The sequence below is a fragment of the Ictalurus furcatus genome, chromosome 23, assembly GCF_023375685.1.
Source record: "Ictalurus furcatus strain D&B chromosome 23, Billie_1.0, whole genome shotgun sequence".
NCBI classification, from domain to species: domain Eukaryota; kingdom Metazoa; phylum Chordata; class Actinopteri; order Siluriformes; family Ictaluridae; genus Ictalurus; species Ictalurus furcatus.
Genome location: NC_071277.1, coordinates 16181165 through 16194823, shown reverse-complemented (window position 1 = coordinate 16194823; position 13659 = coordinate 16181165). Strand labels below are relative to the sequence as shown.

The following is a 13659-nucleotide window of genomic DNA, read 5'->3' as shown; positions in this document are numbered from 1 at the left end:
TGAGGACTCTGGGAAGCAGTGGCAGCGAGGCCAGCACACCGGAGTCCAACATGGCCGCCTGCTTGAGCACGGACCTGAGCAGCTGGTTCAGCAAGTGCAAACGGGTGGAGCAGAAATACAGAGTGGTGCTGGAACAAAAGGCAAGCATGTGCATACAGTAGCGATCAATACAGTCTATCTGCAATATATATGCAGATTTATCAGTTCATATGATTCACTGGTGTTTGTGTTTTATATCATCTATGATATAAAACCTAGACTTTTTGAAGAGGAAATAACAAAACGGGCAGTGCAACTATTTTTTGTGTGTGTTTGTGTGCTTAGGGTTATCTGGAGGAGCTGGTTCGTCTGAGGGAGGCTCAGCTCTCGGAGTCCGTCTCCCAAAATAAAGCTTTAATGCAGCGTTTTGCAGAAGCCGGCATCGGCCATAAACTGGAGAAAGAACAGCTGGAGTTCATCATCCTGGAGCTCCAGGATCAGCTGTGAGTACACACAAACGTTTAAGTAAAGGAGGCGTGGCCTCTGGGCTTGTTGTCCCAGTGGAGGAGGTGTGGCCTCTGGGCTTGTTGTCCCAGTGGAGGAGGCGTGGCCTCTGGGCTTGTTGTCCCAGTGGAGGAGGCGTGGCCTCTGGGCTAGTTGTCGCAGTGGAGGAGGCGTGGCCTCTGGGCTTGTTGTCCCAGTGGAGGAGGCGTGGCCTCTGGGCTGGTGTTAGGTGGTGATTTTAACTCATCCCAGTGATTCCGTTCACCAAAAAGATTCATTCAAATTCGTTCACTGGTTCATTCAGTGACCCTGTCTGTAAGTTACACCATTACAAGTTTTAGTAGATTTATTAAAACTGGCGTGTCCAATTTTTAAAAAGAGAAGCTCTGGTGAATTTATTTTCAAGAAAGATATTTCAGTCAATGCAGGCTAATTTTGAGAGTTCTGTAAAGAAAGCAGCGTTTTTAAAGGGTTACAATTCTGAAAATGAACGAATGTTTGGTAATTATCATCAGAACTGATGCTGGTAAAAAATTGACGTCGGTGAAAGTGTGGGGGGAAAAATATTAATATATAATATTTTTTTTGGACATGGACATTATTGTCCTCTATGGACCTACGTGTAACTTTTTAATTGATGCACAAGGGTTAAGTGAACGAAAAATTTGAGTCAGTACATGGAAGTGAACGAGATCGATTTGTTCACGAATGAACCACCAATGACATGTTTCAGTGAAGGAGGCGTGGCCTCTGCTTATCTGCTTTTGAAACAAGTTAGTCGATGTTGCCTCTTACATTATTGAAGCTGTGAAGAGTTGTTTCAATCATGTTCTGTTGATGAGACAAAAAAATTATATTATTAATAAGAACCCACAAAAGGTGAATCCTCCTTCCTTAGGCAGAAAACTTTAAAGCTACATCTTTACCTCTGATTGTCACAAAGCTCTGACACTGGAGACTCCTTCCAAAAATGCAACATCAGCACCTTCTGACCAATGAGATTTGAGACCTCCCCATCGGCAAATTTTTAATAAGAGCTTATTAACATACTACATGCTACACAGAAATAGGATTTCAGTCCGACTAGCAGATTTAACTACACCCGTGATTGACATCTTATTGGGATACAATTCAGATATAGTCCTGATGAAACCTACCTGGTGTTTGAATTTCTGCGTAATCTTTTTCTCTCTGTTTTTGCACACTCCCAGAATAGCTGCCACAGCAATTCATTATAATGTTCCTGTCTGCTTTTAAATCGATTAGATGGCAGGAATAATCAGCATGTGGATTACGCCTGTTCTGATCGCATTAGTTTAGCACGTTTTTCTGTTCTTAGCATGTTTACTGCATCAGGAATGTTTCACAGCGCACAGCGAGGAGAGGCGTCCTGTGTTCATCTCATCAAGATAAAAGAGCTGAGCAATCAAACATTCCTCAGCGAGTTGGCTCTGTGAGGGGAGGACAGAGTGATGGATTGATGGAGGAAGTATGGAGGGGAGAGGATGAAATGGTAGTGTTGAGAGTGAGAGGGATATGATGGCACAGAGGTGAAGTGAGTGCAAGTGTGCTGTGTTATTGAAACTATAATGCACCGCATCTGTATCCGAAGTGGGTGTGGTGTAAACTGGAAGGGTGTTGTGCTTTTATTTTATTTTATTTTATTTTATTTATTTATTTAATGAACCCTGTCACTATGTAGAAACATTGGAAAACACTGAATCAAAATCCAATGTAGAAATGTTAGCACTGTTTAGCATTCTGTTCATTCTGCCTCCATTCTGACTGTTCCTCAGCTACATCACTCGAGTCCATAACTGGGCTCAACTAGAGATGTATGCAGATACGTACATCTCTAGATAGAATAGTTTTTTTGTTTGTTTGTTTTTTAAATCCTGAGAGTATCTTTGTTACATTTTAGAACAAATTTAGTTCTATTTCCCCCAAATAAAAACAAATTACCAGACAGTTTCCAGTCCAAACAGGATTTTTTTGTGATTGTTGTGGCCAAAAACGCTCGTGTGGTGTGGTGCGTGGTTTTTTGTTTTTTTTTTTGTTTTTTTTTTGTTTTGTTTTGTTTGGTTTGGTTTGGTTATTTATTTATTTATTTAAATTGTTTATTTATTTATTTATGTAATTAATTTATTTTTTTCAAAATTTGATACAGCTTGCAGAGGTTTTTTGTGTGCCTTTTTTTTTTGCGGAAAACTACTTGACTTGGCGAAATTGCAACTGCACGAAATTGTTTTGCGCGGTCTTTCCCGTTGCTGTTTGTTGGTAAACGAGACCTCTTTTTTTTGCTGTACTCGTGTTCGACGCACGTGAATCGAAGAGGGCTTTGGCTGAATGCGCGCTGTGATGACGTCACGTGACGCGTCTCGGCCCAAATCTGCAGAAAATCTGCAGTAATTTAGAAAAATGGCAAGCTCCTCCGAATATTGCAGCGTTTTCTTGATTTTTGTGTTCTTTTCAGCAAAAATAGCAAAATGCTGGATGGACTGAGTTACTAGGGATGCTGTAAATATCATGTTAAAGAACGTGATATTTGTTTCAGCTTCATATCTGACTCGCTCATGGCCACTTGAAAGTAAAAACACCTTGCTTGCGTTCATTTTTTCTGCTCCGTCCTGCAGGATCCCAGTCCCGAAGCACACCTCTAGTCTCAACCAGATGCCCTGTGAACCTTTCTGTCAAGCGTTCTAAAACAAAACAAATAGGAGTAGTACACCTCCTGTTTTATTTGTATCAATTTAGAACACTTTGTCGTTTCATTCCGAATAATGTATTCGTATTCCCCTGATTAGATATTTCTGATAATCTTATTTCTAATTATAAACTCGTGTCTTGAAACTGTTCACTTCCTCGGACTCTGAAATTAGTAGTTAGACATGATGATGATGATGATGTGAATTAGCATGGTCAGAAACCTACTGTAATATGTTACAAGACTTCAGAGAATGGAAATCCAAATTTGTATTCAGTTTGACGTGAAAATCAACACTACAAATGCAGATTTAAAAAAAAAAAAAAAAAAAAAAAAAAAGCCATATAGACACCCAGGAGTGCGTTTTCTCCAGTTTGTGTCACATACAGTATCTCACAAAAGTGAGTACACCCCTCACATTTTTGTAAATATTTGATTTATATCTTTTCATGTGACAGCACTGAAGAAATGACACTTTGCTACAATGTAAAGTAGTGAGTGTACAGCTTGTGTAACACTGTAAATTTGCTGTCCCCTCAAAATAACTCAACACACAGCCATTAATGTCTAAACCGCTGGCAACAAAAGTGAGTACACCCCTAAGTGAAAATGTCCAAATTGGGCCCAATTAGCCATTTTCCCTCCCCGGTGTCATGTCACTTATGCGAGATATTGTACAACTGAATCAGGTCACTTAGTCTAATCAATGGATTCACAGTACATATTGTTCTTGGTTCATTTATTCATTCCACAAAAGTATTGTTCGAATTATGATTATTATGATGATGATGATGTGCTTCATCTCCTGGTCTGCATGACCAAATGTGCCTGCACAGTGGAAACTTTGCACTTTACAGCTGCAGAGGCGTCCTGTATTATTAATAAAGCTCGCAGATGCCAGCATTTTTCTGCTAATTTATAGCGCCGCGGTTTCGAGGTCACTTTCGGCCAATTTGCATACAGTTGCTGAGGCAATTTCCTCTCTTCTCTCGGCAAGCATCCAATCTGTTTTTAAAAAAAGGTCGAAAAAGTGTCCTGCACAGTGGAGCACTAAGTGCTTCTCTTGGACTGATGATTGCAGCCGACGAATTGAAATTACAATAGGTGGATATTTCATAATTAGCAGTGGTCTTGTCTAGATCCATCTAGTTCCTCTTTTACTTCCTCTTGCTGCAATGCTGTTTCTGCAGACTCACTCATTGTATAACAATTATAAAGCATGTGATTATGAACGCGAAAAAACAATCTCCTGTCTTGGGCGGGTGGGGGTGTGTTTGTTTTTTTTCAAACGTCAGCAGAACTGTACTGAAGAACCATGACCTGCGATCCAGACAGGAGCTCACCTCTCACCTGACCAATCAGTGGCCCTCACCCGGTGCCGTGGACAGCAACGCTGTCGCTCTGGACACCCTCCTCTACCAGAAGAGCACGGGACGCTGGGAAGAGTACGTATCTGCGTGTTGTTTCTCTTTTAACTAATGAGACTGGACATGTTTATCTCTTTATTACAGTTAATGTAATGCTATACTACAACATACAGTAAGCATTAAGTAGTAGCTGTACACTGTGTTCATATCGCACAATCCGTCAAATACCATCATTTATCCAGACTTCACGTTCATTTATATATTGATATTAAGCTCCGTTTTACATTTCATGAGTGATCTGAGATCCATGTAAGTTTGTCTTCATGCTTTTTTTTTTTTTTAATCAATATTGTCTTATCAGAAGCTCCTCCAACAAATATTGCCATATTCACTATCAATGCTCACTATATGTGGTATACAGTATGGTGTGTGCGCGCATGTACGCGCGTGTGTGTGCGCGCGCGCGCGTGTGTGTGCGCGCGTGTGTGCGCGCGTATGACTTTTGCAACTTATACAGTGTATTATATATCTAATAGATGCTGTTTGAGATTCAGTCACCAAAAAAAAAAGGCAACTGTCAGAAATACTTGCGTGTAATTTACACTCACTGTCCACTGTATTAGGCCACTGTAATCAGCCAATTATGTGGCAGCAGAGCAATGCATAAAATCCTGCAGATACAGGTGAAGAGCTCCAGTTAATGTTCACCTCAATTATCAGAATGAAGAAAAAATGTGATGTTGGTGATTTTAAATGTGGCATGGTCGTTGGTACCAGATGGGCTTTTTTTTTTTTTTTGAGTATTTCAGGAACTGCTGTTCTCCAAAAAATCAAAAAGCGTCCTGTGCGTGAAGAATTACTCAAATAAGCACTCTTTCCAACCGTGGTGAGCAGAAAAGCATCTCAGACCTGATCTCAAACATCAAACCTTCCGGTGGATGAGCTACAACAGCAGAAGACCACATCAGGTTCCACTCCTGGCAGCCAAGAACAAGAATCTGAGGCTATCATGGGTAAAGACTCCCCAAAACCTCACGGTTGTAAAGAGCGATTGAGTTACTGAGTTATATGCTTCATGGCAGCTCAAACTAATCCTGACATTTTCCTACAGTATGAAATACTCAAACCAGCCCTTCTGATACCAATATCCATACCACGATCACACAAGTCACAGAGATCACCCTTTTTTTATTCTTCTTCTTCTTCATTTTGATGCTTGATGTGAACATCAACTGACGCTCTTGACCTGTATCCGCATGATTTGGTGTTTTTGTTTTTGTTATTTTGTTTTTTTTTTGCATTACACTGCTGCCACATGATTGGCTGCTTAGATAACTGTACAGGTGTTCCTAATAAAGTGGACAGTGAGTGTAATTTTTATGAAACTTCCTTTTGTTTGATTTTTATTTTAAAAGACTGATATGTAAGGATAATTTAGCCCAGTGGTTTAGGAAATACATTTCGAAAGACTTGATGAAAGGTAATCATGGGCTCTTAAACAGTCGAATGTTCCTCCCTGTACATTACTAAGGTAACCTTGGACAGAGTGGATTTTGGGAAACCACCTTAATTGGTAATCTGTATTAGACTATAGGTGGGCTTTTTGCTCAGGAGGTTGACGCAGAAATCCATTAAAGATGTTCGGCTACAAAATTTTAATAGAATAGTCAAGGACTACAGTTGAAATTGCCCCATATTTCTAAAATGTATTTGAGTAAGAGTGTGTGTAGGTATGTATTCCCTGCAAAAGGAACAGCAGTATCGTTTCTGGAAGTGTGCGTGTTTGTGTGTATTCACAGGAAGAGCTTTCCGAGTCTGGACCAGCTGTCCGCCGATATGAGTCTGTCTCAGATGTCCCTGGAGCCGGGACACACACACATGCATAGTCTAGATGGCAAGACCGGACTCGCCCCCTGGCACAGAGAAGGTACGTACGTGTGTGTGTGAGACAGAGACAGAATTTGTCATCCATCTTCACAAAGGAAATCGATACATGTTAGAGAGGACAAGGTTGATTCGATGAGTGTGTCACCTCCCTGCAGCATCAGTGGCACTCTTATGTGGAAACACAAGGTTAATGATTTTATATTTGGATCAGACAGGAAATAAAAGCTTGTATTATTGTGAGGGAGAGACACGCACTTACCACTTTATACCTGCAGATTCATGCAGTTCTCTAATCAGCCAATCAAGTGGCAGCAGCGCAATGCATAAAAAGCATGCAGATACAGGTCAAGACCTTCAACTAATGTTCGCATTCAAACATCAGAATGGTAAAAATGTGATCTCAGTGACTTGGTCGTTAGTGCCAGACAGGCTGGTGTAAGTATTTCAGAAATTGCTGACCTCTTCAGGATTTTTCACACACAACGGTCTCTAGAGTTTACACAGAACAGTGCAAAACAAACTAACAAAAAAAAAAAAAACCCAGTTCAGTTCTGTGTACAGAAACGCCTTGTTTGGGAAAGAGGTCCGAGGAGATTGGCCAGACTGGATCGAGCTGACCGGAACTCAAATAACAACTCTTTACATCAGTGGTGAACAGAAAAGCATCTCAGAACGTGTAACACATTGAACCGTGAGGTGGATGGGCTACAAGACCACATCGGGTTCCACTCCTGTCAGCAAAGAACACTGAGATTACGCTTTATTAGATATCCTATCCTGATGAAGTACCTAATAAACTGCAATATTGTGTATATTTGAAGTATTTTGTATTATATTTTTTTTAGTCTTGACACTTGCACATTAGACGAACAAGATTTTTGTCATCCTTCATATTGTTTTCTCTGTCCTGGTTATCTGTCTCTCAGTGGTGTGTCTAATAAATAAATAAATAAATAAATAAATAAATAAAGTCTGCATTAATATCCCACTCTTTATTACATCCTTTATCTGAAGAGATCTCATCTCTGTGCTGCTGGCCCTGTTGCTTATTATAAATTACAGCCCAAAATAGTATCTGGGTAACCAAATTAATTTGGAGCTGCGTGAGATGTTAATCTCTGTGTGTGTTTTGTAGGTAAAGAGGACACGCCGTCTCTCAGAGGTCTGTGTGGGTCTCTTACTTCAGTGGCCAGCTATAAATCTCTGGCCAGCCTGAAGTCCAGTGAGTATCTGGCGAGTCCGACTACAGATATGACAAGCCCAGGGCTCACTCCTTCCTAAACACGTGCTCTCACACACGTACACACACATCCTGTACATATACATGTATTATAGTTATTTAACCATAAACTGAAAGCCTAGTATTCAATTTTTTTTTTTTTTTAAACAGTCTGAGAATCAGACTCTGTTACTGGACCAGATCTGACTGCACTGTGCTTGATCACATGATCAAAGCTAAATCATGGAAAACTACCTAAAAGCTTGGCATCAGTATTAGTCTTGTGGCTTTTAATGTACAAATCTGCTTAATTCTCTTCCACATCTTTCCAGCTTAAAACACTATGCTACAGGGGTGGACAAATCATAACTTCTTTAGCAAGTGAAACCTCCAGTGTGCTGCCCAGTTCCATGTTTAGTTGCATGAAAACCTAACTGGTGCGGCTAAAGTGTGGAACTTAATAACGTAACGTAATAATGCACGGCAGCTCGGTTAGCTTGTTAAGTGCATTAATTGCTCAGATTAGTTGTTTGATTTACATGTTGCACGCTCTACTATGTATTAGCTCTGATTAGCATTTTACGTTTACATTTTATGGCATTTGGCAGACGCCCTTCTCCAGAGTGACTTACATTTTATATATCAGAGCAGTTGAGGGTTAAGGGCCTTGCTGAGGGGGCCCAACAGTGGCAGCTTGGCGGTGCTGGGGTTTGAACATCTTCGCCACGGAGATATCACTGCCCCAGACTAGCAGATTAGCAAAGCAAGCTAAGTAGAGTCTCTGCTAGTTCCGTATAAAGCCGTATTTTTTGTCGTAATGCCTTTTTACATACATTTACTGAGAGGTCATGTGCGTCAGGATAAGATGAATCCATGCTAGTTTTTCCCCTCAAGTGTTTCCTGAATTTTTAGACAGTAAATGGGAACTAATTGCAGGTAGGAACTAAAGTTCCTAAAAAAAAAAAAAAAAAAAAAAAGTCAGACCACACGTGCCTGAGAATTTGATTCGAGGAAATTATTTGGATTTGCCACATTATTATTGATTCGTTTGCAATCCTAATTTGTGTGGAATTCAGAATCTACAAAATAAATAAATAAATAAATAAATAAATAAAGTCGCGCTGTCACTTTGTCGTAACTGAAATCGTAGAACGTACGTACAGTACGTAAAACACTAACGATCTGTCACTTTGTTGCTCACTAACGTGAACGGAGATTAAGAAAACGATCGAGTGTACATGAAATGGTTTGCCGGTCAGTCAGGTGCTTCACGTAGTGCAAGCCGGCACTGTCATGAAGGGCATCACCTTTTAGATGAATAACATGGAAACTTCTCCATCGGGTAACTACGAATACAAACGTGAATATCCCATGCACATAATCCACTGGTCCCAGGAGCACATGCTGGTGATTTGTCCACCCCTGTTTATTATCTATTTCTTGGTCACATTCACTGAATAAACCGCAGCTGTGTTTAATGTATTCGGTTTAAACTCAGGAACTGCAACGGATATAAAAAAAAAAAAAGTCTACACACCCATATTAAAATGGCAGAAGTAAAAATAATGAAACTGAGCTGAATCGTGTCAGAACTTTTTCCACCCTCAATGTGAAATTACAACGTGTAAGCACGGTCGCCTCACACCTCCAGGGTCCGGGGTTCGATTCCCGCCGGGGTCATGTGTGTGCGGAGTTTGCATGTTCTCCCCGTGCTACGGGGGTTTCCTCCGGGTACTCCGGTTTCCTCCCCCTCTACCAAAGACATGCATGGTAGGCTGATTGGCGTGTCCATAGTGTCCGTAGTGTATGAATGGGGGTGTGTGTGTGTGTGATTGTGCCCTGCGATGGACTGGCACCCTGTCCAGGGTGTACCCCGCCTTGTGCCCGATGCTCCCTGGGATTGGCTCCAGGTTCCCCCACGACCCTGAAGAAGGAGTAAGCGGTAGAAGATGGATGGATGGTTGCATAAGTGTGCACACCCCTAAACTAATACACTGTTTCGCTTTTTTTTTTTACATCACTCGGTCTCTTTGGCTAAGTGTCTATGTGGCAATATTTTCCCCACTTTCTTGCAAAAAAAACATTCTAGAGCGGTCAAATTGTAAGGGCATCTCCTGTGCACAGTTTGCTTCAGGTCACCTCACAGATGTTTAGTTGGATTCAGGCCTAGGCTCTGGCTAGGCCATTCAGAAACACTGATCTTCTTTTGGTTAAGTCGTTCCTTTGTTGATTTGGATGTACGCTTCGGGTCATCGTCGTACTGGAAGGTGAAATTCCTAATCATCTTCTTCAGCTTACTAGCAGACCACCTGAAGGTTTTGCACTAAAATTGACTATTTATAGCTATTCATGTTTCCTGCCACCTTGATAAAAGCCCCACATCTGGCTGAAGAAAAGCAGCCCTGTCGCATGATGCTGCCACCACCATGCTTCACCGTGGGTGTGGTGTTCTTTTAGTGACGTACTTCTTTTTTTATTTTGCACCAAACATACCTCTTTTATAATACCTTTTTGTATTGGTCTCATCCGACCATAACGCATGTTGCCATATGATTTGGTTGTGATGTAGTTGAGCTTGGAGTACTTGTGTACTTGCCAGTTATTCAAGCAGATCCTTTATTGTTGCTGTAGGTCTCGTCTTTTGATCGATAGCTTTCAAAAAGCACAATACCGTACATGCTTTGTAAGCTCTTTGCAGACCATGGCTTCAGCAGTCGGATGAAATCAAGATGTGCAGAAAATCCTACAGAAACAGCTGGTCTTTATTTGGGGTTAATCAGAATAATTTCATTGACAGCTGTATGGTAATTCATTTTGAGCATGAGATTGAATGTGATTGGTTCATTCTGAACACAGCCACAACCCTAATTATAAAAGCGTGTGCACACTGATGCTACAACGTTATTGTAAGTTGTTTTGTTTTGGGGTTTTTTTGTCTCCACCCCCCCACCCCCAATTTTTCCCTAAAATATTTCATTTTCATTTTTCACGTGATTTTATACGTTGCAATTTCACATTGAGGGTGGAAAAACTTCTGACATGACTGGATCTTTTTGTTTGTTTCTTTTTTTTTTTTTTAACACCACAAAAACCTGCAATTTTAACAGTGGTGTGTAGACTTTTTATATCCAATGTATTTTCAGTTTGTGATTTTTGTATGTAATTTGTGTTTTTATATTTGCTAAAGTCCTTCTACTAATTTCATCCTGATTCATCCACAAAGCTCTGGGTTTTTTTTTTCCCTTCTCAAATTCTTTTTCCTCATTAGTTATGATGGGTGAACTAATAATTAATTGAACATGTTTGCCTGAATTCCTCCTGTCTTTCCTGAGAATAATTTGCGCATGACCGAAATCCCCTTGTTGCCTCAATGTACGTCCTTAAAGTTCGTCTAAAGTGCCCTGCTCTTACATATTCATGAGTTGATTTACATATTACATTTAAAAAGAGAAAAACGTAGTAGGCTAATTGTGCTTGTTTGTTTTGCCTTATAAACAGACAGTGATTGATGACCACTAGAGAATTTTTAATGTTTCAGGGAGGCGTGTGATGGACACGTTTGGCAAGTCTGGATGTAGATTAAAGGGACCGATAGATTCAACTGTCTTCAAGATATTTACATTTTTTGCAGTGTTAATAGTTTTTATGCTTTATAGATTTAAAAAAAATGGATTTAAGCAAGCCTTACAATGGCTACAAGCTGAAATCAGGAAATTCATCCCGTTTTCAAAGTTTTTGATCAGAGTCCACGTCATTAACAGGTTAGTACATGTGTTAAGAGCTTGAGTCCCTTCTATCAGCGTTCTTAAAATGCTGCTTAAAGCCATTTTGGTATTCCTAAATCTCCAGATTGTAGCTTTAAAGGTCACGTTTAGCAAAAATTTATTGGGGGGGGGGGTGGGGAAACCAAAACCTATTTGCAGTATGTTTACATTCACGATACTTGCCAAAACTGCCTCTCTGTATTGTCTATTAATGTACTCCTTAATTTATTAAAAAAATATAGCACGGATTAGGATGTCTGATGTAATCCAAGCTTCTATTTTTATCTTGGTCAGTTTCCACATGTTGCATTTAAAATTAGGTTTATTTGCTCTTTGCTGAAATGCAAATTCCTATTCATGAGAACCCAGTGTTTGTTTTGGTGTATTGTGTCTATTTATCGATTTTAGTTATTTGAAGTTGGTCAACTGTATCTTGTCTAAAAGTTCAGAATTTCTGTGGAGTAATGTACACTCGCAGTTAGGTGGGTTAACTAATTTTTTTGTACTGAACACGATCTTCCTGTGTGCTTGAGAGAAGCTTTAAAGGTGTTAAAACACTTTAATCAACTGACCGGAAATGAGCATCACATTTTGGTATTCATTTGGTGCCTGTTATTATCCAACATGACATGCCAGGTAATGTCCCATCCAAGCATACAGCTGATCAGTTGAAGGTCCGTGGCTCTCGGGCATTCCACTGAGAATGGGGGTTAAAATCACAAGCTTCTGGGAACTAGCATTGAAGCGCCACTACTCCGATAGTGTAGTGCTACAGGGCCGAAAGCTAAAATTCACCATCTTTGGTAAAATGCTTCTGTAAGCTACTCGCATAGGGATATTTATAACCGGTTGAGCCAATGGTATGTAGCTAGTCAATTAACTTGAGCTAAGTAGCTAAAAGAGAATGTGAAGAACACAAACCTCACACCTGGTCGCTTTTGGTGTGTGTTATTTATTTATTTATTTTTATTAGCTCATTTGGATTCTTTGTATATTCCAGTTATTTGCTCTTTGTGTCCTCATGCATGTTTTATCTTAACCAGCTAGTTTGCCACCATCAGTTCAGAGTAGTCTGATGGAATGTGATGGAATGTGTGTCTGTCTAAAAACTCTTCTTATGTGATAATCAACATTACTGTAAGAGGACTAGCAGGAATCAGAGCAATATTGGTGTGTGTGTGTGTGTGTGTTTATTTATTCATTTATTTTCTTCCTTTTTACTTATATTTATGGTGTATAGAAGGAGCAGGAAATCTGTTTACTACAAGTTGGTATTTCACAATTATCAGGGTTTGGGTTTTTTTCTTCTTCCCCCTCCGTAAAGGGAAATGTGGCCAAATTCTCATTTGTGGTAATCACATATACAAACATTGAAATCTAGAACCCTTTTCAGGGTTTCAGGGGACCCTTAAAAGTAGAACTCTGCTATGGAAGCCTGTTTTTTGCCAATGGAGAATTTATTTATTTATTTTTTAAAAGGTTACTGCAACTTTGTCACAGAATTGTGACTTTATTTCTTACAATTGCGACTTGATATCTCGCAATTCTGACTTTATTTCCCGCAATTTTAAGTTCATATCAGACAATTCTGACTTTTATCCTCACAATTTATAGGGAACGCTTTGACAGTGCATTCTTTGTAACTCACTAAATGTCAAGTGGCTGTCTAAATTGCGAGAAATAAAGTCAAAATTGTGCAATATGAACTCGCAATTGTGAGAGGAAATTTTTCAGAATTGTGAGATGTAAACTCGGAATTGCAAGGAAAAAAAGTCAAAATTGTGAGATGTTATCTTAAAATTGTGAGAAATAAAGCTGCAATTCTGAGATATAAAGTAGCAGTTACCTTTTTAAATTTTTTAAAAATTTATTTTCACTGTTATGGAAACGGACTTTCATACTCAGCAGTATTCCTCTATCGAAAAGGGTTTCAATTTGAACACCTTTTAGGTATAGTTATAGTTAAAATCCATTAGCTATACAAACAACCTGTTAAAGAACCCTGTGTACGGATGCCGTGGAGAGAGATTGGGTTGAAAAACAATGTCAATTCCATGAATGACTTTTTAAAGAAAAATGTTTTGAATAAAATGTTTTTTTCTTTGATGGTGTATTGCTAGATTGTTTAATGAAACATGGGATTATGAAGTAATTACATCCCACTGAACTTCGTTGTAGATTAAGGATGATTATGATAATAATAGCACATTTGCATTCGGAAAATGTATTGAATTG

At 39.6% G+C, this 13659-nt stretch overlaps 1 protein-coding gene across 2 annotated transcripts in view; it reads left to right on the top strand.

The window, feature by feature from the left end:
• rundc3b (RUN domain containing 3b) overlaps window positions 1-9413 on the top strand; it is a 28003-nt gene extending 18590 nt beyond the window's left edge. Inside the window, exons 7-11 of one of the 2 annotated variants that reach the window (XM_053611624.1) lie at window positions 1-140; window positions 325-482; window positions 4483-4632; window positions 6354-6481; window positions 7577-9413. The exon at window positions 1-140 is cut by the window's left edge and continues 32 nt beyond it. In XM_053611624.1, coding sequence (XP_053467599.1) covers window positions 1-140; window positions 325-482; window positions 4483-4632; window positions 6354-6481; window positions 7577-7722 — 722 coding nt within the window. In that variant the 3' untranslated portion in view covers window positions 7723-9413. The remainder of the gene's footprint in view (window positions 141-324; window positions 483-4482; window positions 4633-6353; window positions 6482-7576) is intronic. The other variant, XM_053611625.1, reaches the window with a different exon arrangement.
• Window positions 9414-13659: the final 4246 nt, after the last annotated feature.